The sequence below is a fragment of the Aspergillus pseudonomiae genome (assembly GCF_009193645.1).
Source record: "Aspergillus pseudonomiae strain CBS 119388 unplaced genomic scaffold BDV37scaffold_123, whole genome shotgun sequence".
Classification (NCBI taxonomy): Eukaryota; Fungi; Ascomycota; class Eurotiomycetes; order Eurotiales; family Aspergillaceae; genus Aspergillus; species Aspergillus pseudonomiae.
Genome location: NW_022476115.1, coordinates 1 through 18443, shown reverse-complemented (window position 1 = coordinate 18443; position 18443 = coordinate 1). Strand labels below are relative to the sequence as shown.

The following is an 18443-nucleotide window of genomic DNA, read 5'->3' as shown; positions in this document are numbered from 1 at the left end:
GTAATCCACACTGATAGCTATAGTAGAGTTCGCTTGTCAGTAGGTATCCTATGCAACAGGTACCTCAGTAGAGCAGACTACTCGAAAGTTCAAGCTTGCGGAAACAGTGCAGCTTTCATCGAATAAATAATTACATACTTCGGTTTATAATGACATACAGGTAAAAGCATTTGACAACAGTCACGAACTACTAGTCTGTGAACATCTACATAGATCATAGATTGTATTGTCCCGGTTCTTTTTCCTCAAAGGCACCCATGGAACCTGAAGGCCGTCTCAATTAGGCTTCCCGTGGAGGAGTTCTCCTAGACAGCATCTGTGAAAGCATGAAGTGGTTAACGTCCTCATCAGCCCAGTACGTCAAATGGCTGGCGATGCTGGCAATCATAGATATATCAAAAGCACCTCTAATTTTTTGGAGTTAGCGCTCTCATTATGTTAAAGGTCTGACAGGTACCGCAAGGAGTCTTACTCTTGTATGCTATAGTCAACTCGCCCATTCGAATTCAGGGACCTCACTTTTGCATCCTCGGTCCTTAATCTCTTCATACGAATTTCGTTCCCCTGATGCTCAGTAGCGTCATCGCTTGCAGGAGCTGGTGCATTCTTTCCAGGTGCATCCTTGATTTTTTGGAAGCCCTCGTAAAGCGTCTCCAAGTCCGAGTCTATAAGAGTAGGATGCCGATCAAGTCTATCTGCGAGATCAGCATCTGTGTTGAACGATGGCGGCGATTGGATGGCAGAGTTTGGTTGAGGAATATCCTCAGCGCTAAGGCCAAGACTGCGATTAAGCAAGCTACTCGCGACGCCTGTCGTGAAATTGGTCCACAGAGACCCCACACTTTGGCCTACACGGCTTCCAATTATTGAAAGGCTTTGTCCAGAGGCTGCCCAAAGGCTCTTCTTTACTGACGGTAAAGGCTGTGGCCGGAGCGACGACATTGCTGGTGATATAAGTGGCTCTATGCGATAGCTGATGGGATCAGAAGGATGGAATATATTGTAAAGCTGCTCGCATTTCGGAGAAGAAACATGGAAATGCTTATCATCGGGCCCCATTCCTGTGTTAGCCTGACTAGGTGATGGTTCAACAGTTGTGTCTTTTCCATCCACATAGAAAGTGTTTTTAGTTGCTTTACTTCCCGACATGGATCGACCAGCAATAGTTTTCCCTTTCAGCATCTGAAAAAGTGCGATTGGAGAGCCCAAGCAAAACAGTTCCTTGCACTCGAACTCTAGTTGCCCGTCTTGCCAGGCTGCTGGCGGATTACCTTGCTGTCCCACAGCAGCAGATGATCCCTGCGAGCCAGCTGTGGATTTTTCACGGCACAGGATATCAAAGAGAATGGCACTCCCGAGTGAATGCCCACAGAGACTCACTGATCCCCTAAAAGAGGGGTTCCTCCTTTTGAATATTTTGAGAATCCGGTTGCATTCCTGCTTAACTATGGTCGATATGTGCTCGCAGTATGCACTCTGGTATAAAAGCACATCCATTGCCAAATCAGATATTAAATTTCGAACCGCGGGTACGCTATCGAGTGTAATATCAGCCAAGCCGGGATAGGGGTCATCTTCGAAAACGTCTGCGTCTGCAAGATCAAGCTCTTTGCGATTTTGGCTCACCCCTCGGTAGGGAAAATCAAGGAGGTGCCTCCAGCATCTGGCCAATATTAGCGAAGGCTTAACAGCGTGGCTCATTTTCTCGGGCCTTCTTCCCCATCTCCCTCGAAAGGAGCCCACTAGAGGGCCGGGGGATCAGTGCACCAACTTGACAGATTGAATCTATATGGAATCACTTACACTGGGAGTACTTGAACACGACAATTCTCGTGCTTATCCCCAAAGGCGGAGTTGAGGGCCTGAAGATCAGGAGACACTTTGTACACATTTTTCATGGTCTTCCGTAGGACATTCACATCATGGATAAAGTTGATACTCTCTAGCCGTAGCCCAAGTCGCTGCCCAATCCCGTGAGTAACAAGAACTAGATGATCAATTTCTCGGTCTCTATCATTACCATCAGCCTGTCTCGAATCCTCCATTTCCTTCTCTTCTTGTCTACGAGCTTGTTCTTCGATCTCAGCCGCATTCTGCGGTTCGCTAGCAAGAGATGACATCTGCCGTTCGAGAGTTGATCTCTTGTTTATCCCAGGGGTGGTGCTGTTCTCAAAATGGGAGTCCGTTACTTCAGACTTCATGCCTTCTAGTCCACAGTGATCCTGATTATCTGAGCGGCGTGCTTCAGAAGTAGAGACCGAGCCCTGGTTTGATTTTCGATTGGGGTTTCTCGAATCAGGCGCTTCCTTCTGTCTTTTTGTCTCAGAGAAGCCGCGCACTAATCGTGTACCTGGTACCCCACCCAGCTTCTGGTATACCGTGGTGCTCACACGGGACATGAAGTCATCATTTGTCAGTAATGCTGAAGAGGAATCCTGATATGTCACTAAGCTATTCATGTAGGCGCCAAACAAACGATAAGTGTGGAGTCCATTTGCGGGTACGTGGGTCATATGCCCAGCATTTTCAGCACGATCGCGCAAAGTGCTAGGCTCTAAGAGCAGCGTGAGTTTATGCCTTTGTGCTTTTGGAAAAGGGATCATGACTGCACAGGCCTTAGGAGGACCCTAAGGGTCAAGATGACGAACCTTCGACTTCTTTAAAACGCCACGGTTTAATTTTAAGATAGCCCTCCTCAAGTTGAGTGGCGAGGTTCTCTTCACATGGCTTGATCGTGGAGCCGTCCTGGATAAACCATGTTCCACGACGAACTTCGTATATGGGGCCTATCCAATATGCCGGACTGAGCTCCCTTCGCTCTACATCCACATCGAAAAGATAGTCCTCATTGACAGGTACCTTTGTGATATCCTGGGCCGTGTCAGTGGCCTCGTCAGGTCGATTTCCACCCTTTCCACCCTCGACATCAGCTATATCTTGAAATGCAATTTCAATGGCCTGGGAATCCTTGACTGAAAACGGGACGAATTTCTTGGGGGGCGGAAGAGGTTTTGAGGTATCCCTCTTTTGCTCTGTGAGCGCCGGTTTCCATTTTGGGGAGTCCACAGCATAGAACCACCTTACCCGCAACGAAGGGCAGTCTTTGGGATAACGCTGTGGATTAAGGCGATGTCTGTGAGTGACTGTATGGTCTTGGCCTTGAGAGCGTTGCAAGATGTCTGGTTTGTCATTGCAGCCACCGACGGGTTGAGGGGTCGTACTCCTCGAGACATTCCAAGGAGAGATCGCCCCCAGGAATGTCCCTCTCTGATTCTCCTTTGACATTGAGCTCTGAAGAGCTCGAAGAGTTGAAGTGCGAGCCAATTCGACGAACTACTGCTTGTTGCCAAATGAGAACGAGGTCAAGAATGAACGATTGACCGGCAAGGGAACTCAGGGAGGTTGAATTTGAAGTAAAATTAATAAGTCTAAGCGTGGTCAATAAAAATGTATCCAGGAATTAACACTCTGAACTGATCCGGGATCAGAACTTGCAAATCTGATGCCTCTTTTAGTTTTTCTTTTCTTTTTTTCTTCCCCCTCCTTCATTTGAAGGACAAAATTTGAGTTCTGCAGTAGTACTGTGTATATGAGTAATATATCAGTGCGTAACTAGACTCAGAATTCTAGCGCTAAGAAAACTAGAGAATAATTGAAGAAGGAAAAAAGAACAAAAAGAGGAATAGTTGTGGGGCACTGAGTAACTGATAGAATCTGACGTTAATCAAAGTTTTGACATGCTCACTTTTGAGGCAACGTGTCGTGACCAGATTAAACCCCAAAGAACGGGGAAGGAAACAGAGGATATATACCAGTTAGTACTGGTAGTATATATGTACATAAAGTACATTTGTGTAGTACCTCACTCCCTCTGAGAATAGTAAGGTAATGATAGTGTACATATAACATGTAGTAGGTAGGTGAGGCACAACATACAGAGATTTATGGATTAGAACTTGTAAGAAGATCCCAACGGCACAAATAATTTGGGTCGACATCATCATGCGTCATCACCAATATCAAAGACTACTAGTAGTATAAACCACTTATTCAATAGTCTAAGTTAACGAAAGAGGTGAATTTCACAATTCCAATAAAGTAGAATAATTCAAACAATACAAATAAACTAAATCTCATAGTTTTCCTGAGTAGCTTTCATAACTATTATACTGAAGAAATCTGTCAGTTCAGCTGGTCCCCGCGTCGTCACCACCCTCCTAGTGCCCAAAAACCCCACTCCGCTTTCCATCAAATCCCACTCCGTCATCCAGGGGAAACCAACGCAAACCATCTCAAGTGCAGGCCTAGGCTACCGAATTACGGACAGTGCTTACTTTCGGTTTGCTTTGCCATCATTCTTCAATTGACAATCTTCTCCTGAAATATCCCAAGATATTATAACCCTTTGCCATCCTTGGCTATCATTCGCTAGCCTGTGTCTTTCCACAGCATAACATACAAACCACTCCGTTGGTTATCGGCCGGCGTGGCGAAAAAGAAAAGCAATAATGAACGTCATCAAGCTTCAAAGGTTTGTGTGTCTCTCTCCCTCTCTCTACCTTTTCTGGCATTTCCTGGACTTTTTATGCAGGACGTCTATCTTTTTACTACCCCACTTACTGAGCAATGAGTCTCACTGATATGGTCATCTCCGTAGGAAGTTCCCACAGTTCGACCAGGGCGAAATCTTCTCTCTCCAAGATGCCTTTAGAAAGTTAGATGTTGATGATAAAGGCTACTTGGATGAAGCGACCGTGATCAAAGCTACTCAACAAGCAGAACGCCAGCCATATGACATCGTACGGCAGGCGCTAAAGGAGGTTGAATTGGATAGCTCTCGCCGGGTAGAACTTGAAGACTACGTGGATGTTAGTATTTCCATTTCGAGCCAATGTTTTTTTTATTTCCACGATAGAGAAACTAAGATAGGAACAGCTTATCTCCAAGCTGCGTTCTACTTCGGGGCAAAGCGGGCTCGCCGGCACTGCAGGCCCCGCCGCGGTAGTACCTGGTAATGGCGCTGGCTCCTCTCGCCATGTCTCGAAAGGCAGCATAGGAGGAAGAATCCACGTCCAAGGTTCATCGGCAAATGTAACTCATACTATCAATGAGGATGAAAGGACCGAATTCACAAGACACATCAATGCCGTTCTTGCTGGGGACCCAGACGTTGGTCACTTCCTGCCGTTCGCCACCGACACGTTCGAGATGTTCGATAAATGTAAAGACGGGTTGGTTCTAGCAAAATTGATCAATGACAGTGTCCCAGATACGATCGATGAGCGTGTCTTGAACAAGCCAGGAAAGAAAATCAAGGAATTGAACGCATTCCACATGTCCGAGAATAACAACATAGTGATCAACTCGGCTAAGGGTATTGGCTGCTCAGTTGTGAATATTGGAAGTGGTGATATAATAGAAGTGCGCGAACATCTCATCCTTGGCCTGATCTGGCAGATTATTCGCCGAGGTCTTTTGGGGAAAATCGACATCAAACTTCACCCTGAGCTTTATAGACTTCTTGAAGAAGATGAAACCTTGGAGCAATTTTTACGTTTGCCTCCTGAACAGATATTGTTGCGTTGGTTCAATTATCATCTAAGGAATGCAAAATGGAACAGACAGTATGTTGCCATCCTGTGTTTTCTCCGGATAATGTCAGGGGATGCATAGACATTTACTGATCAATACTGCAGGGTGACAAACTTTTCAACTGATGTGAAAGATGGTGAAAATTATACAGTTCTTCTCAACCAACTGGCACCCGATGCTTGTTCACGAGGTCCCTTGCAAACACAAGATTTGCTTCAGCGTGCTGAGCAGGTTCTAGCTAACGCGGATAAACTGGGTTGTCGAAAGTTTTTGACCCCAACCTCACTCGTTGCTGGGAACCCCAAACTTAACCTTGCCTTTGTGGCCAATTTATTTAACACAATTCCAGGTCTTGATCCTATCACTGAAGAAGAGAAGCTCGAAGTCGAAGACTTCGATGCTGAGGGAGAGCGTGAAGCTAGAGTCTTTACGCTTTGGTTAAATTCGCTGGATGTCCAACCAGCTGTTAACTCTCTTTTTGATGATCTTCGGGATGGCACTATTCTCCTCCAGGCATATGATAAAGTAATTCCCGGAAGTGTTAATTGGAGGCATGTCAACAGACCACCAACCTCTGGTGGTGAAATGATGCGTTTCAAAGCGGTTGAAAATACGAACTATGCCACAGAGCTTGGAAAGAATATCGGCTTTTCTCTTGTTGGTGTTCAGGGGGCTGATATCACTGATGGACAGCGTACTCTTACACTGGGGCTAGTTTGGCAACTAATGCGGAAAGATATCACAAACACACTGTCGAGCTTGGCGCAGCGGATGGGTAAGCGTGAGATTACGGACTCGGAGATGATCCGGTGGGCAAATGACATGTCCCGCAGAGGCGGCAGGACTTCGTCGATACGCAGTTTCAAGGATCAGTCAATCGGCTCGGGAATCTTCCTCCTTGACGTACTTAACGGCATGAGGAGTAGCTACGTGGACTATGAGATTGTAACTCCAGGCCGCAGTGACGAAGAAGCATACTTAAATGCCAAGTTGAGCATCAGTATAGCAAGAAAGCTAGGTGCAACCATCTGGTTGGTTCCTGAAGATATTTGCCAGGTCCGCTCTCGTTTAGTGACTACATTCATTGGTGAGTTTGCTTTTACGAAACTGATCTTGAGTCAATGTAAAAAGCTAACCTCCATGAACAAGGCTCCCTTATGGCTACATATGAGAAGATGCAATAAGCTCATCATGAGAGTTTTATTGTGCTATGATGGGGAGTGTCAGACCCCATTCTGTTCTCAGCTGTCTTCCCATTTTCTTTCTTTTGATTGGTTATTGCCTTGCTATGTGTGCAGCTTTATTAACCTGGTATAAGTTTTCGGACATGTTTATAGACCTTGGCCACCGTAAGAACCAAATTTCGAAGGAATGACCCTTGTGTCAATGCCTTAAACTTGGCAGTAGTTTCATTCCTTTTACCTTTATCTCATTTCCTTTCATATATGGTATCTTCAGCCAATGGTGAAGTACAAGTAATCTACACCACCAATTAATGAAGGTTAATACATGATGGGCCATACCCAAAGTAGCATTTTTGGTTTGCGTTCATCCGAAACGTTCAGCTAGATCATTATATTGCAAAGCAATTCAGTAATTAAGTTGCGCATAGGCCACCAATAGGTGATCGGGGAGCACATCACCAGGAACTGCGTCCTACTTTCAAGTTTCCTTACGATCCATGTATGTACTACAGATATACATGTGCTCTGCTCTACATTACAATCGGTTGCCGGAACTCGTAACGACCGGTCGTACAGGACGGTAAAAGGGAATGCTAATCGTCTTCATATTAAACAGCGATTTAGACGTATGACGGACCGCTGCGGATCGTGACGGACAAAAGGACGACATACACTGGCGTGGGCGGAACGGGGGAATAAACGATCGCTCGGTGGGCGTTCGGTGAAAATTCGAGCCGCTGATAAAGATTTCAACGTGGATTGATCAAGTCAAGGTCCCAATAAGATCGATCCATCACCACAGCACTAGGTCCAAGTCCTCGTCTTTATTCGTCTCCCATCTCCTCCGGTTTCCCGATAACGAAAAAGAAAAAACTGCGGTAAAACGAATTAAGGGCATTAAAGAGGAAGACGGGGGAAGGGAGAGGGGAGAGGGGGGGAGGGGGGGGCAATATAGCAAAAAGCAGGGAGACGACAGAATCTGATCAAATACCGGTGCAATCTCATGGCATGGAACCACTATGCTTATAATGGCCGAACCATCAATGTAAAACAAGAGCTGGTAATAGCTCTCTCCACCTCTCGAATTCTTCTTCCTTTTCCTTTGTCTTTCTTGTCTTTCTTTTCTCTTTGGCCTCGGCGGCTAAGACCATGACCACCGACAGGGTGCTAGTACCGGTTTTTGGGATGAAGGCAACCTACTCAGCAGTATCAAGTTCATCATGGGCAGAAGTTAAAGGGTCTAGAAGAGCTAGATTGATAAGTAACAATGAGGGAGACTAGGTAAAAGTGATGGCTATTCAGAATTTCATACCTTTTCTCTCTTCTCCATTTGGGCCATTCTCACGCTCATCGTCACGGCGCTCACGTTCATCGTCACGGCGTTCCCTATCATCTTTGACATCACGCTCTCTCTCATCAGGGCTACGAGAACGGTCACGGGAACGTTCGCGGTCACGGTCACGGCGATCATAGTCACGGTCACGTCGGTCATAATCCCGGTCGCGCCGGTCATAATCACGATCATGTCGGTCGTAATCGCGTTCGTACCTGTCGTCCCTACGAGGAGAATAATCGCCACGGGCACGGCGAGGCGACGGTGAACGACCACGGCGTGGCGGTGTACGATCTCGCCGGCGGTCCCGGCCAGAATCAAACCTCCAAGAAGCAGATGGTGGAGTGCGAGCCCACTTTGCACGAGTTAGATGTTGGCTTCTGACTAGATGACGCGGGACTCACTTCAATTTTCAATAAATCATCACGTCCAATTCGTTTGTTATGCATTTCATGGTATGCATCGTCGGCATCACGACGACTCTCATACTCCACGAAGGCAAACCTTGATATCGTTAGAAAGAATGTCAAGAAATCGAGCGGGTATGTCACGACACACAGTCTGCTGGAAGGAGTACGCGGTGCTGGGATGTCACATCGGACAAGGCGCCCATAACTAAAGCTAAGTTAGAACAAAGACTCGCGGGGTTTAAACAGACAACCAAGATAATATTGCTTAATGACCAAAGACAAAAGTGTATAAACGGGTGATGATAGCTAGCAAAAGTGCCGGGGCCATAATGAGTCTTCGAAGGGAGTGTATTTCAAGGAGACGACGAGTGATGCAACAAGCAAATATCAGGACAGTAAGGGAGGTCCTGCTCCAACGTCGGCATTGCGAGGATCAACCGAGGTGTAGATTGCGAGATGGAAACGAGTCGTCTGGTCATGGTAGCGTGTAGCAATCGACGAGCGGCACATACCGTTCGAATTCGTAGGCAAGGTCGCGAGCTCGAGTTCCGTGCCCGAAACCGGTGACATAGAGCGTGGTGCCAGGACGAGACATTGTCTGAGAAGTCGGATGTCTCTTTGTATACACCAGCAATATTATGTTTAAGTTAGAAGATAATGTATTGACACAAGGGCAAACTGGTCTAGCTAACAAGGTTGGGTGGAAATAAGAACAAGAAATGGTAAAGGAACAAGAGCAAGTTTCGAACAAGACTACAGGAAAGTGCACATGCCACAAGCGAACTAACCCAGCCACAGTTAGTTATGAAAAAAGCCCCTTTAGTTATTAGTCATTCAAAATATGTACATAATAATAACCATAACCATAACCATGTCCAGAGTACCTACACAGTACTTCTTGCCAACTGTGATAGTAGGTATATGTACTCCGTAGCTGCATGCCACTACCTCGCCCCCCACATACATAGTACTATACCTATCTACATACAATAACAGTACTGTATTCCAGAGCTCCCCATGTAGAATTTTGTTGGGAAGTACAGTATCCCGTACAATTCTCTGTACATGCTACTTACTACTCCGTAGGTAGTGCATGGTCTTTGCCGTGGTTTGTACCATTAATGCCTATTTTACATCAGTGATGCCCCCCAGTGTTATTAAGTTTCATGCGATGATACATTGGGTGATGAGTATCTGGGATATCGAAACTCCATGGGATTCAATATTTCCCCCAATATATATAGCCCGCATACCTCTTTTATACTATGTGTTGTGCATGGCGGGTTCTGCTTTTCTTGTAAAATTACCAAAGCATGGGGCTCGGCCCACCCATCCCTGACGCCAAACTACTAATGTTCGACAAGCCGCCGCAATGATGCCTCGTTTGGGTCAGCGCGTCTTCGATTTATTTCCCTCTTGATGTTGAAAAGAACCACTCATTAACCTTGACGAGCGTCTTATAAATTTCCTTATCTATGGTACCCAACTTCTTTTCCAGATGATAATCTAGTTATTACCCAACGATCAATTGTATTATTTACTGCTTCCGCTTCGTGCTGTTTGCAAGCTTCATTCCGATAGTCGGGGCTTCTGGCCATGTCACTCTGATTTTCCAGTTGACCTATGTTTATTTATGGCCTGTGCGACGTCAGCCAGACGAATTTCAAAGGGTTTTCCTGCTGTGACTATATCTCAATATAGGTTCAAGTGTCTGCTGATTTCAGTGAGCTCCGACGCCGGCATACGTAACGGCTAGTAAAGAGGAGTCTCGAAAAGCAAGTGAGCCATCGATATACCTGAATATCAAACTCCAAACCACCTCATTAGGAGCGATTCGGGATACCACTGCTGCTTCTGTAAATCGCCCACTTCAACATGAGTCTGGATCGTCAGGAATCGGTTCGTCACGATGAATCGAAAACTTCAAGGGACAATACTTTGGCCAAGTTAACTCAATTGCCGCCGAATTCCGCTTCGATCAAGGTAGGATGGGGATATTCCAGTTATTAAGAGAAGAATCGAGTTCCCTGGCTCAACGAGTTTTTAGGAAGCATCTTCGGGAAACAGCAGCAAACTCGTTGGTGATATTAAGGGCAGAATTGCGGAACCTGTCGTGGCAGCTTTTATTGCTGGGGGCGTGGCAGGTGCGGTATCCAGAACCATCGTGTCGCCACTTGAACGACTAAAAATCCTGCTTCAAATACAGAGTGTTGGCAGGGAAGAGTACAAGTTATCTATATGGAAGGCTCTTGTAAAGATCGGCAAAGAGGAAGGGTGGAGAGGGTTTATGCGGGGCAATGGTACCAATTGCATTCGCATAATCCCTTACTCTGCGGTTCAATTTGGAAGTTACAATTTTTACAAAAGGGTAAGTCATCTAGCACCCTTTGTATTCTATAATCTGTTCCCATCTTCGTCATCACTTTAAGAGGTTGTATGCTTATCTTGCAGTTTAGTTTGCAGAGCCAGCTCCGGATGCTGAATTGTCACCAGTACGCCGGCTCATTTGCGGAGGCGCCGCTGGAATTACCTCAGTCACTATAACTTACCCTCTTGACATTGTTCGGACACGTCTTTCTATTCAATCAGCGTCGTTCGCAGCCCTCGGTCAGCGCGATGGCAGCGGGAAGCTACCGGGCATGTTCAGCACTATGGTCTTAATATACAAGACCGAGGGTGGTATCTTGGCACTCTATCGCGGAATCATTCCAACCGTGGCCGGTGTCGCCCCATATGTAAGTTCTGTGATCCTCTTGGCACTTTACGATATACTGAGAATTCCAAGGTTGGTTTAAATTTCATGACATACGAATCGGTTCGAAAGTATCTGACTCCCGACGGTGACAAGACTCCTAGTTCACTGCGTAAACTACTAGCGGGTGCTATTTCAGGAGCAGTGGCTCAAACATGTACTTATCCATTGTAAGATTGCTTGCAAACTTCCGACATTCTTGTCACTCCCTCCCTCTACCCCTATTGGCACTAACCGGTCGTTAGTGATGTTCTACGGCGGCGTTTCCAGATCAATACAATGTCTGGAATGGGCTATCAGTATGCATCCGTCTGGGACGCCGTGAAAGTCATTGTTGCAGAAGAGGGAACGCGTGGTCTGTTTAAAGGAATCGTCCCCAATCTTTTGAAAGTGGCACCGAGCATGGCGAGTAGTTGGCTCAGCTTTGAGCTAACGAGAGATTTTCTTGTCCAGCTGAATGACAAATGACATCGTCCCGACTCGGAAGGGATATATCGCCGATCCTAAGTTTCACCTCTCTACGATGATGTCGTAGCTTGGAGGATTGCCACATGAACATTGCTTTATACCAGATGTTCTCGATGTGGAAACCAGTTGGTGTACCTGGCTATTTTAAGTAAACTATGCAGGGTACTAGGTTGCTTAGTTTTAAGCAATCCGAAACATGCTATATGACTATGAGTGTATCTAGCGTTACATTACACGAGTGAGAAATATTAGGAAGAAATTAAGCAACCCACCAAAAGATAGAGTATACCAGCGAAATGAGAAAGTGTGCTTCTATTGAAGGCAGGGTTAGTTCTATCTACTATTAATGGAGCGGAGTTCTCTTTCTTCAATTATTATAGGTCTTCTGTTTTGACCAATTACAAACCTTAATCCTGCTGCTATTTTTACTGGTGCCTGCTACTACTAGTAGTAAAACTAGTACTAGTAAAATGTATTCATCCAATGACATACACCTCGGCATGTAAGTGAACAGTGGAGCAATGCACTGTAGATTGGAAGTTCTAAATGCCTTAGTTTTCAGGTGCCGCAATTTGCCCCCAATACTTCCCGATTTGCTCTAGGTTAGGGCTCAACCCGCACACACCGTCCATCTGAAAATCGTAGATCAAAAACCTCAAGAGTTTCATTTTTGCATACGGGTGCGAGAGCTAGCCAACTCCCAGGTGTCCCATCAGTCTTAGCAGCCATGGGTACGTTTACAATCATATATCACCACACACCATCTCGGCAGAATTATGTTATCGGACACGCTTCGAAAGCATTGTTCAGGTTATTCTACAATGTATGAAGCTAACATTCGAGCGCAGGTATCGACTTGGATCGCCACCATGTGCGTAGCAGCCATCGCAAGGCGCCGAAAAGCGAGAATGTCTATCTGCAAGTTTTGGTGAAGCTTTATCGCTTCCTCGCCCGTATGAAAGAGACCATTCCGATGGCATAAACCGACGGAAAACTGATTAGTGGTCTTTAATAGGTCGCACGGACTCCAACTTCAACAAGGTCGTGCTGCGTCGTCTTTTCATGTCGAGGATTAACCGCCCACCTGTTTCTCTGTCGCGTATCGCTTCCAACGTGACTGACGCGCACAAGGGCAAGACCATCGTCGTTATTGGCTCTGTCACTGACGACAACCGCCTGCTTAACGTCCCAAAGCTGTCTGTGGCTGCCCTGCGCTTTACTGCTACTGCCAGAGCCAGGATCGAGAAGGCCGGTGGAGAGACCTTGACCCTGGATCAACTTGCTCTCCGGGCTCCTACTGGAGCAAACACTCTGCTTCTCCGTGGACCCAAGAACGCTCGTGAGGCCGTCAAGCACTTCGGCTTTGGTCCCCACAGCCACAAGGCAAGTCTTTTCATATAAGCCTACTTTCTAGGAGGCCGCAATCAGGAGAGTTTAGACTAATACTCAATAGAAACCCTATGTGCGAAGCAAGGGACGCAAGTTTGAGAGGGCCCGTGGAAGGAGAAGGTCGCGTGGCTTCAAGGTTTAAAGGAGCTTATTACGAAAAATATCTTGTATCAGGGTCGGAACTGTCGTAACCATGGAAATACTACATGCGCAGAGCTTTGTGATCATGTGCAACCTTTTAGAAATACGGCTAGCTTCCAAAGCTCTTTAGCTGATACAGCAGCGACTCTTACGGATATGAATGAAATTTCAGGTAGAGGAGTTGGAGCTGAATGAAAATTGAAGTTTATACCAACGATAATTTCAGACTCTGGGCGAGTTGAATTAGTTATGCTAGTTAACTAAAGTGGTAGGCTTTGATGTTTCCATCTTTTACCTCCTTCAGAATAATCACATGCCCGATGACCATCACCCCGGATCAGATACTTGTAGATGGTTAAGCCATCTAACCCTACAGGTCCTCTGGTATGAATTTTATTTGTGCTGATGCCAACCTCCGTGCCAAATCCATACCTCATCCCATCTGCGAATCTTGTTGATGCATTCCAGAATACACCAGCGCTGTCAACACCTTTCATGAAAATGTCCGCAATGTCCTTTGATCTTGTCAAAATGATATCAGTATGCTTAGAGGAGTGTGAGTTGATGTGAGCGACCGCGGCTTCAACCGACGAACTTCCGGATGGCGCTGAGGCTATCGTTTTCACTGCGAGGATGAGATCCAAAAACTCGGTGCGATAATCCGATTCGATAGCATCCTGGAGCAGATGACTCGGTGCAGCCGGCAAGGTCTTCATTAATGCGGCCCTAGCTGGTGCGTCACAACGAAGAGACACTCCCTTAGAGAACAAGGCATCTGCAATAGTAGGAAACATAGTCTCAAGAGCATCTTGGTGTACAAGTAATGTCTCTAGGGAATTGCATGCAGCTGGATAGTCAGTCTTTGAGTCCACAATGACCTTAACCGCGACCTCCGGATCTGCATCAAAATGAAGGTATGCGGAACAAAGACCATCAGCGTGTCCGAGAACAGGGATCTTTGTGTTGTCCTTTACGAATCGAACGAGGTCATTCGACCCGCGAGGTATGACAAGATCGATGAATGAGTCTTGGGCTAGTAAGGAAGAAATCACATCCCTCGTTTTCACAAGCTGCACTGACGATTTGGGAACCTGAGTACTCGATATGGCGTCCGAAATAACCTGCGAGATAGCAACAAAAGACTCCGTAGATTCCTTGCCGCCTTTCTGACTTTAGTGGGGAACAACAAGCGACGAGCTTTCTATGAACACGTACCTTTGAGAATTGCAGCATTTCCCGACTTAATAGATAAAGCGGCTATATTCGCAATAACTTCGGGGCGCGCCTCAAAGATTATCAACAGGACACCTATAGGACAGCTCACTCTTTCAAGCACTAGATCGTCATCAAGAAGTGTCCTCAGAGTCACATGTCCAACTTCAATATAGTCAGTAATAGTTACGTAATCATTCGATATACCTACTCGGGTCTTGTAAATCCCGGACATCAAGTATGCCCTTCAGCATATCATCGTATTTTCCCGGTCGTGACAAGTCAAGTCTCTTAAGAACACTTTGGCTTAGATTACCACTAGCAGCGGCCTGACTCGCCATCTCAACATCCTTCGCATTTGCTTCCAATATAGAATCCTTATGCATTAACAACGCATCATGTAGTGCTGTCAAAGCCCCATTGCGGTCGGCATCAGATAAAGTTGCCAAGCCTCGAGATGCTAGAGAAGCAGTCCTAGCGATATCAATAGCAGAAGACTCGGTAAGGGACATTTGTGCGGACTTCGATAGAGAGGTGTGTGTGTGCGTCTGCGCCCGTGGCAGGGTCCAAAAGTGATAAAAAAAAAGTATCAATGTGTGATAGGATCAAATAGATAATGATTTGAAGGATTGCAGTAATTAAAATTTTTTTTCTCAACAGTTTTGGAGGACTTGCGGGCGCTAGACTGACTCACCCAGTTGTGGTGGGGGAATTACCCCGTAAATATTCAAGAAGAGGGGTGTTGTATGTAATACATTAGGCAGGCGGTGTGCAGCATCTATTGATATGTGAAGCCAGTACTCCGTGCATAGCGTAATATTGTAGGCGCGATACGTACTTCCTTTCGCACAAAGCACCGAATCACCTATTCTCATCAGGCTATCATATTTCGACTCTTCTAAGTGTTAGATTTATATCACATTCAGGCTGGCCTTCGAAATCCTGTTTGTTCGTGAGAAATGGCCGAGTTTCTTTCGCAACTCACCTCAGTGTCATCAGGTAGCTCCGATGAAGACTATGACAGGCGGATCCGTGACCTCATCACATACCTTCAACAGCCGAGTAGAGCTTCTGAGCTTTCAGTGGCCAGTGAATATTTGCTAGATGTAAGCCGAGGCCTTTTAAACAATTTTTAGGGAGGGGAGACATGAGAATCAATGCAGTCCTGCTCCCTTCAAGTGCGGGGATTTCGCTAGCTTACAATCGCCATTGCGCGTTTATAGAACCTCGATCCTTATCTACACACCCTGTCTTATTTATCAGTCTTGCTTCTTAAGATCCAGTCCCTCCAGGGCAGTAACAGGAGCCGGCTACCCGAGCAAATTTATCCCGGGCGAGAACTATGGCTCAAGGCTATTCGGTTTTTGAGAAGCTTTGATCCTTTTCAAATACGGTATGCTGGTCACGAATGGCGCCGACTAGTACAGCTTGTGGTCCATGCTGCGCAGGCTGTCTCCAAGGTAATAATAAACATTACTTGTTTTGGTCATTACGCTGACCTGCATCGCGGAAAAGCCACTCCTGGCAGTTCTAGCTGTCAGGGATGCCATACTTCGACTTGACCCCTTGTCTGAGGTCCTCACGTCAGTTCACACTACGTTTATTAAACTCACTTTGATGTCTAGGTCGTATAACCTTGCAGTGCCAGTTTTGGAGAGACAGGTTTGTCATTTTCCTACTGTTACTGGACAGGCTTATCAGAATTATCATCAGCCTTTGCTTTGCGGGGAACACGATTCTAGTACAGCGTTTATAACCAATGCTTCTGGATTTTCCAAGCAGTTGACATACAGAGACCATCTGCAATTTTTTCTCTATGGTGCAATGATATACATGGCGCTAAAAAGGTGGGATAGGGCACTTCACTATTTGAGCATAGTGATATCCTGCCCTGTCACAAACGCCGTCAGCAAGATTATGGTAGAAGGGTACAAAAAGTGGCTCTTGGTCAACCTGTTGCGAAACGGAAAGGTAATCTCCCAGGCGAAGATACCACCTCTAAAAGTGTGCAGCCTCCAGCTAACTGGTGTCGTTCTTTGACAGTTGACCGCACATCCTGATGTTGTCTCCTCACATGTTATCAGAGCATATCAGTCCTTGGTGAAGCCATATACCTCACTGGCCGATGCATTCGTGAAGGGTGATTATCAAAGGTTAAACGCCGAAGCTGAAGCTGCACAGTCCATTTGGCGCGTAGTAAGTTGTAAACCGGAATTCTTGACTCCTGTGGTGTTGCCTTGTTGATGTGCTTATTGATATCTAGGACAATAACACCGGCCTTGTCCACCAAGTAATCAAGGCATTCAATAAATGCATGACCCTGAAATTAGGGAGGACGTTTTCTGCCCTTACGATGGCAGATGTAACACAGCAGGCATCCGATTGCTCATCCCCGCTCCGTGAAGTTGAGTCATTTGTGGCATCACTGGTAATGTCAGGGGCTTTCAATGCTGTCTTGCTACAATCACATAACCCTGACAACACTACAATGCTTCGATTTTCCAATCCAATAAAGTCCCTCTATTCGCGGGAACTATGTGCACGGGGGAAGATAGTGAAAGAGGGCCGCCAATTGGCTTGTATTGCGCAAAATATTTATCAATCCAACCATGGGCTGGAGCTGAGTGATGAGCATTTTCTGTTTTCGCAGAAGAGCCTCAGGTGGTCTGACAATTCTGGAAAGAGCCCACTTGACGAGGCGGCCGGTGGGGTTGACATTGAAGAAGATATTATGGGTGATATCCATTGAAATACTAAAGCAACGAATGATGTGCTTCACACTTTTTACTTGGCCTATTTTAAGGGTACCTACGGAATTGCCCCTCCAGTATCACCCTCGTGCAAGGCGAGCTGGTTCGGCTACGAAGCAGAAACTATAAAAAAGGCTTTAAAGCCTGATTGGACGGTGGCTATACTGGATATATCATTGTAACGGCGGGTTATATAAGTCAGTCCCAGGGCTTCGGGGTCGTTGACCCCGAATTATTCTGACTTTTTGGCCTTGTGGAATAGGGTGCCCTGGCTCTATCTCTTACAATCATACCGGGAGGCCAGGAGATCGAGGATCACTGCAGCAAGACATACAGAGCGCAATATATCAATGAGCTGAGAATATATTATAAAATTATTTTGCAAAGCTTTATCCTAGTTATACTATCTTTGGCTTTCTTTATTTTAATATTGAATAATATATTAAATAAAGTATATTGTAACAGCAGGCAGCTCAAGGCACCAGTATAGTCACATGGTCAGGTGGTCCGGTAAGCGAGCAACAGTGCCCCGGTATAGATATCTATATACATGTACATAGAGGAAGAAGTATATAGAAATTAAAACTTAATTAATTGACACTCCTTCTATTCTAGTATATAATTCTATAGAAAAAATAATAATTTTAAAGAACTTAATCTGAATATTGTTACATGTTAAGGGCCTAAATTGGTATTATCTTTAAGCCTGCTTGTTACGCCCGGGGCTTCGTCATCAAGTCTGTGACCAGTTAGCGGACCACGTTTCAAGGGTTACTAACCTGAAGTCGCTCCTCGACTTCTATCGTTATTGGGATGTGGTCTTAGTAGGGTAGAAGTTATTCTAAGACTACTGTTAATATTAGACTACTATCGTTATAGAAATACAGTTAATATAAGATTACTATTAATATTAAATTTAAATTTAAAAAACTAGATCTATTAAATATATATATTGAATATTAAAAAAAGTATAAATAAGTTAAAATTAATTATATTATTAAAGGTAATTTTATAATAATAATTTAAATTAATTATAAAGAATTAAATTAAATATATAAAATAAGTATTTTTATATATTCTTTTTAATAATATTACTACTATAATTCTCTATATTAATAATATAGGATATTTTATTAATATTATAAGTTCATTGTATTATTAATATATTTAGTTATATTATTATTATAATATATATAATTTATTATAGTAACT

At 45.1% G+C, this 18443-nt stretch overlaps 7 protein-coding genes across 7 annotated transcripts; 4 read left to right on the top strand and 3 right to left on the bottom strand.

The window, feature by feature from the left end:
* Positions 1–280: 280 nt before the first annotated feature.
* Positions 281–3285, bottom strand: BDV37DRAFT_276184 (DDHD family phospholipase; the record flags this gene model as incomplete). The annotated part of the gene is made up of 4 exons (XM_032085521.1): positions 281–407; positions 473–1663; positions 1804–2554; positions 2649–3285. 4 exons carry the CDS (start codon positions 3283–3285, stop codon positions 281–283), a joined length of 2706 nt encoding a protein of 901 aa, XP_031935645.1.
* Positions 3286–4204: 919 nt separating this feature from the next.
* On the top strand, positions 4205–7201 carry sac6 (fimbrin). The gene is made up of 5 exons (XM_032083567.1): positions 4205–4531; positions 4658–4868; positions 4936–5624; positions 5697–6679; positions 6742–7201. The coding sequence occupies exons 1-5, from the start codon at positions 4509–4511 to the stop codon at positions 6774–6776; spliced, it is 1941 nt and encodes a 646-aa protein (XP_031935644.1). The 5' UTR covers positions 4205–4508; the 3' UTR covers positions 6777–7201.
* Positions 7202–7440: 239 nt separating this feature from the next.
* Positions 7441–9303, bottom strand: BDV37DRAFT_32513 (RNA-binding protein). Its single transcript, XM_032090452.1, has 5 exons — positions 9032–9303; positions 8668–8724; positions 8514–8613; positions 8089–8464; positions 7441–8025 (listed from the first exon to the last, which is right to left on the bottom strand). The coding sequence occupies exons 1-5, from the start codon at positions 9112–9114 to the stop codon at positions 7973–7975; spliced, it is 669 nt and encodes a 222-aa protein (XP_031935643.1). The 5' UTR covers positions 9115–9303; the 3' UTR covers positions 7441–7972.
* Positions 9304–9886: 583 nt separating this feature from the next.
* On the top strand, positions 9887–12126 carry BDV37DRAFT_263510 (putative mitochondrial carrier protein). The gene is made up of 5 exons (XM_032083566.1): positions 9887–10502; positions 10567–10887; positions 10976–11254; positions 11305–11441; positions 11517–12126. Exons 1-5 carry the CDS (start codon positions 10395–10397, stop codon positions 11737–11739), a joined length of 1068 nt encoding a protein of 355 aa, XP_031935642.1. The 5' UTR covers positions 9887–10394; the 3' UTR covers positions 11740–12126.
* A 282-nt stretch (positions 12127–12408) lies between these two features.
* Positions 12409–13487, top strand: BDV37DRAFT_263508 (60S ribosomal protein eL18). The gene is made up of 4 exons (XM_032083565.1): positions 12409–12470; positions 12588–12692; positions 12755–13122; positions 13193–13487. Exons 1-4 carry the CDS (start codon positions 12467–12469, stop codon positions 13268–13270), a joined length of 555 nt encoding a protein of 184 aa, XP_031935641.1. The 5' UTR covers positions 12409–12466; the 3' UTR covers positions 13271–13487.
* Positions 13488–13493: 6 nt separating this feature from the next.
* Positions 13494–15077, bottom strand: BDV37DRAFT_32397 (glutamate-5-semialdehyde dehydrogenase). The gene is made up of 3 exons (XM_032090451.1): positions 14693–15077; positions 14485–14646; positions 13494–14431 (listed from the first exon to the last, which is right to left on the bottom strand). The coding sequence occupies exons 1-3, from the start codon at positions 14991–14993 to the stop codon at positions 13530–13532; spliced, it is 1365 nt and encodes a 454-aa protein (XP_031935640.1). The 5' UTR covers positions 14994–15077; the 3' UTR covers positions 13494–13529.
* Positions 15078–15241: 164 nt separating this feature from the next.
* BDV37DRAFT_263502 (putative COP9 subunit 3) lies at positions 15242–17572 on the top strand. Its single transcript, XM_032083564.1, has 5 exons — positions 15242–15587; positions 15705–15941; positions 15997–16452; positions 16525–16677; positions 16745–17572. The coding sequence occupies exons 1-5, from the start codon at positions 15441–15443 to the stop codon at positions 17228–17230; spliced, it is 1479 nt and encodes a 492-aa protein (XP_031935639.1). The 5' UTR covers positions 15242–15440; the 3' UTR covers positions 17231–17572.
* The last annotated feature ends 871 nt before the right edge of the window (positions 17573–18443 follow it).

Bases quoted from the DNA above. Each gene is read 5' to 3' on its own strand.
- BDV37DRAFT_32513 (XM_032090452.1), bottom strand. From the start codon at position 9,114: ATGTCTCGTCCTGGCACCACGCTCTATGTCACCGGTTTCGGGCACGGA. The intron at 8,725-9,031 runs GTATGTGCCGCT...ACTTAGCTTTAG, and splicing joins CTTGCCTACGAATTCGAACG to TTATGGGCGCCTTGTCCGAT. The intron at 8,465-8,513 runs GTGAGTCCCGCG...ACTCGTGCAAAG, and splicing joins ATGATTTATTGAAAATTGAA to TGGGCTCGCACTCCACCATC.
- BDV37DRAFT_263510 (XM_032083566.1), top strand. From the start codon at position 10,395: ATGAGTCTGGATCGTCAGGAATCGGTTCGTCACGATGAATCGAAAACT. The intron at 10,503-10,566 runs GTAGGATGGGGA...ACGAGTTTTTAG, and splicing joins CGAATTCCGCTTCGATCAAG to GAAGCATCTTCGGGAAACAG. The intron at 11,442-11,516 runs GTAAGATTGCTT...ACCGGTCGTTAG, and splicing joins CAAACATGTACTTATCCATT to TGATGTTCTACGGCGGCGTT.
- BDV37DRAFT_263508 (XM_032083565.1), top strand. The intron at 12,693-12,754 runs GTATGAAAGAGA...GGTCTTTAATAG, and splicing joins GCTTTATCGCTTCCTCGCCC to GTCGCACGGACTCCAACTTC. The intron at 13,123-13,192 runs GCAAGTCTTTTC...AATACTCAATAG, and splicing joins TTGGTCCCCACAGCCACAAG to AAACCCTATGTGCGAAGCAA.
- sac6 (XM_032083567.1), top strand. From the start codon at position 4,509: ATGAACGTCATCAAGCTTCAAAG. The intron at 4,869-4,935 runs GTTAGTATTTCC...AGATAGGAACAG, and splicing joins AACTTGAAGACTACGTGGAT to CTTATCTCCAAGCTGCGTTC. The intron at 5,625-5,696 runs GTATGTTGCCAT...TCAATACTGCAG, and splicing joins AATGCAAAATGGAACAGACA to GGTGACAAACTTTTCAACTG.
- BDV37DRAFT_263502 (XM_032083564.1), top strand. From the start codon at position 15,441: ATGGCCGAGTTTCTTTCGCAACTCACCTCAGTGTCATCAGGTAGCTCC. The intron at 15,588-15,704 runs GTAAGCCGAGGC...GCGCGTTTATAG, and splicing joins CCAGTGAATATTTGCTAGAT to AACCTCGATCCTTATCTACA. The intron at 15,942-15,996 runs GTAATAATAAAC...ATCGCGGAAAAG, and splicing joins CTGCGCAGGCTGTCTCCAAG to CCACTCCTGGCAGTTCTAGC.
- BDV37DRAFT_32397 (XM_032090451.1), bottom strand. From the start codon at position 14,993: ATGTCCCTTACCGAGTCTTCTGCTATTGATATCGCTAGGACTGCTTCT. The intron at 14,647-14,692 runs GTAGGTATATCG...ACTATATTGAAG, and splicing joins CCGGGATTTACAAGACCCGA to TTGGACATGTGACTCTGAGG. The intron at 14,432-14,484 runs GTACGTGTTCAT...AAAGTCAGAAAG, and splicing joins AAATGCTGCAATTCTCAAAG to GCGGCAAGGAATCTACGGAG.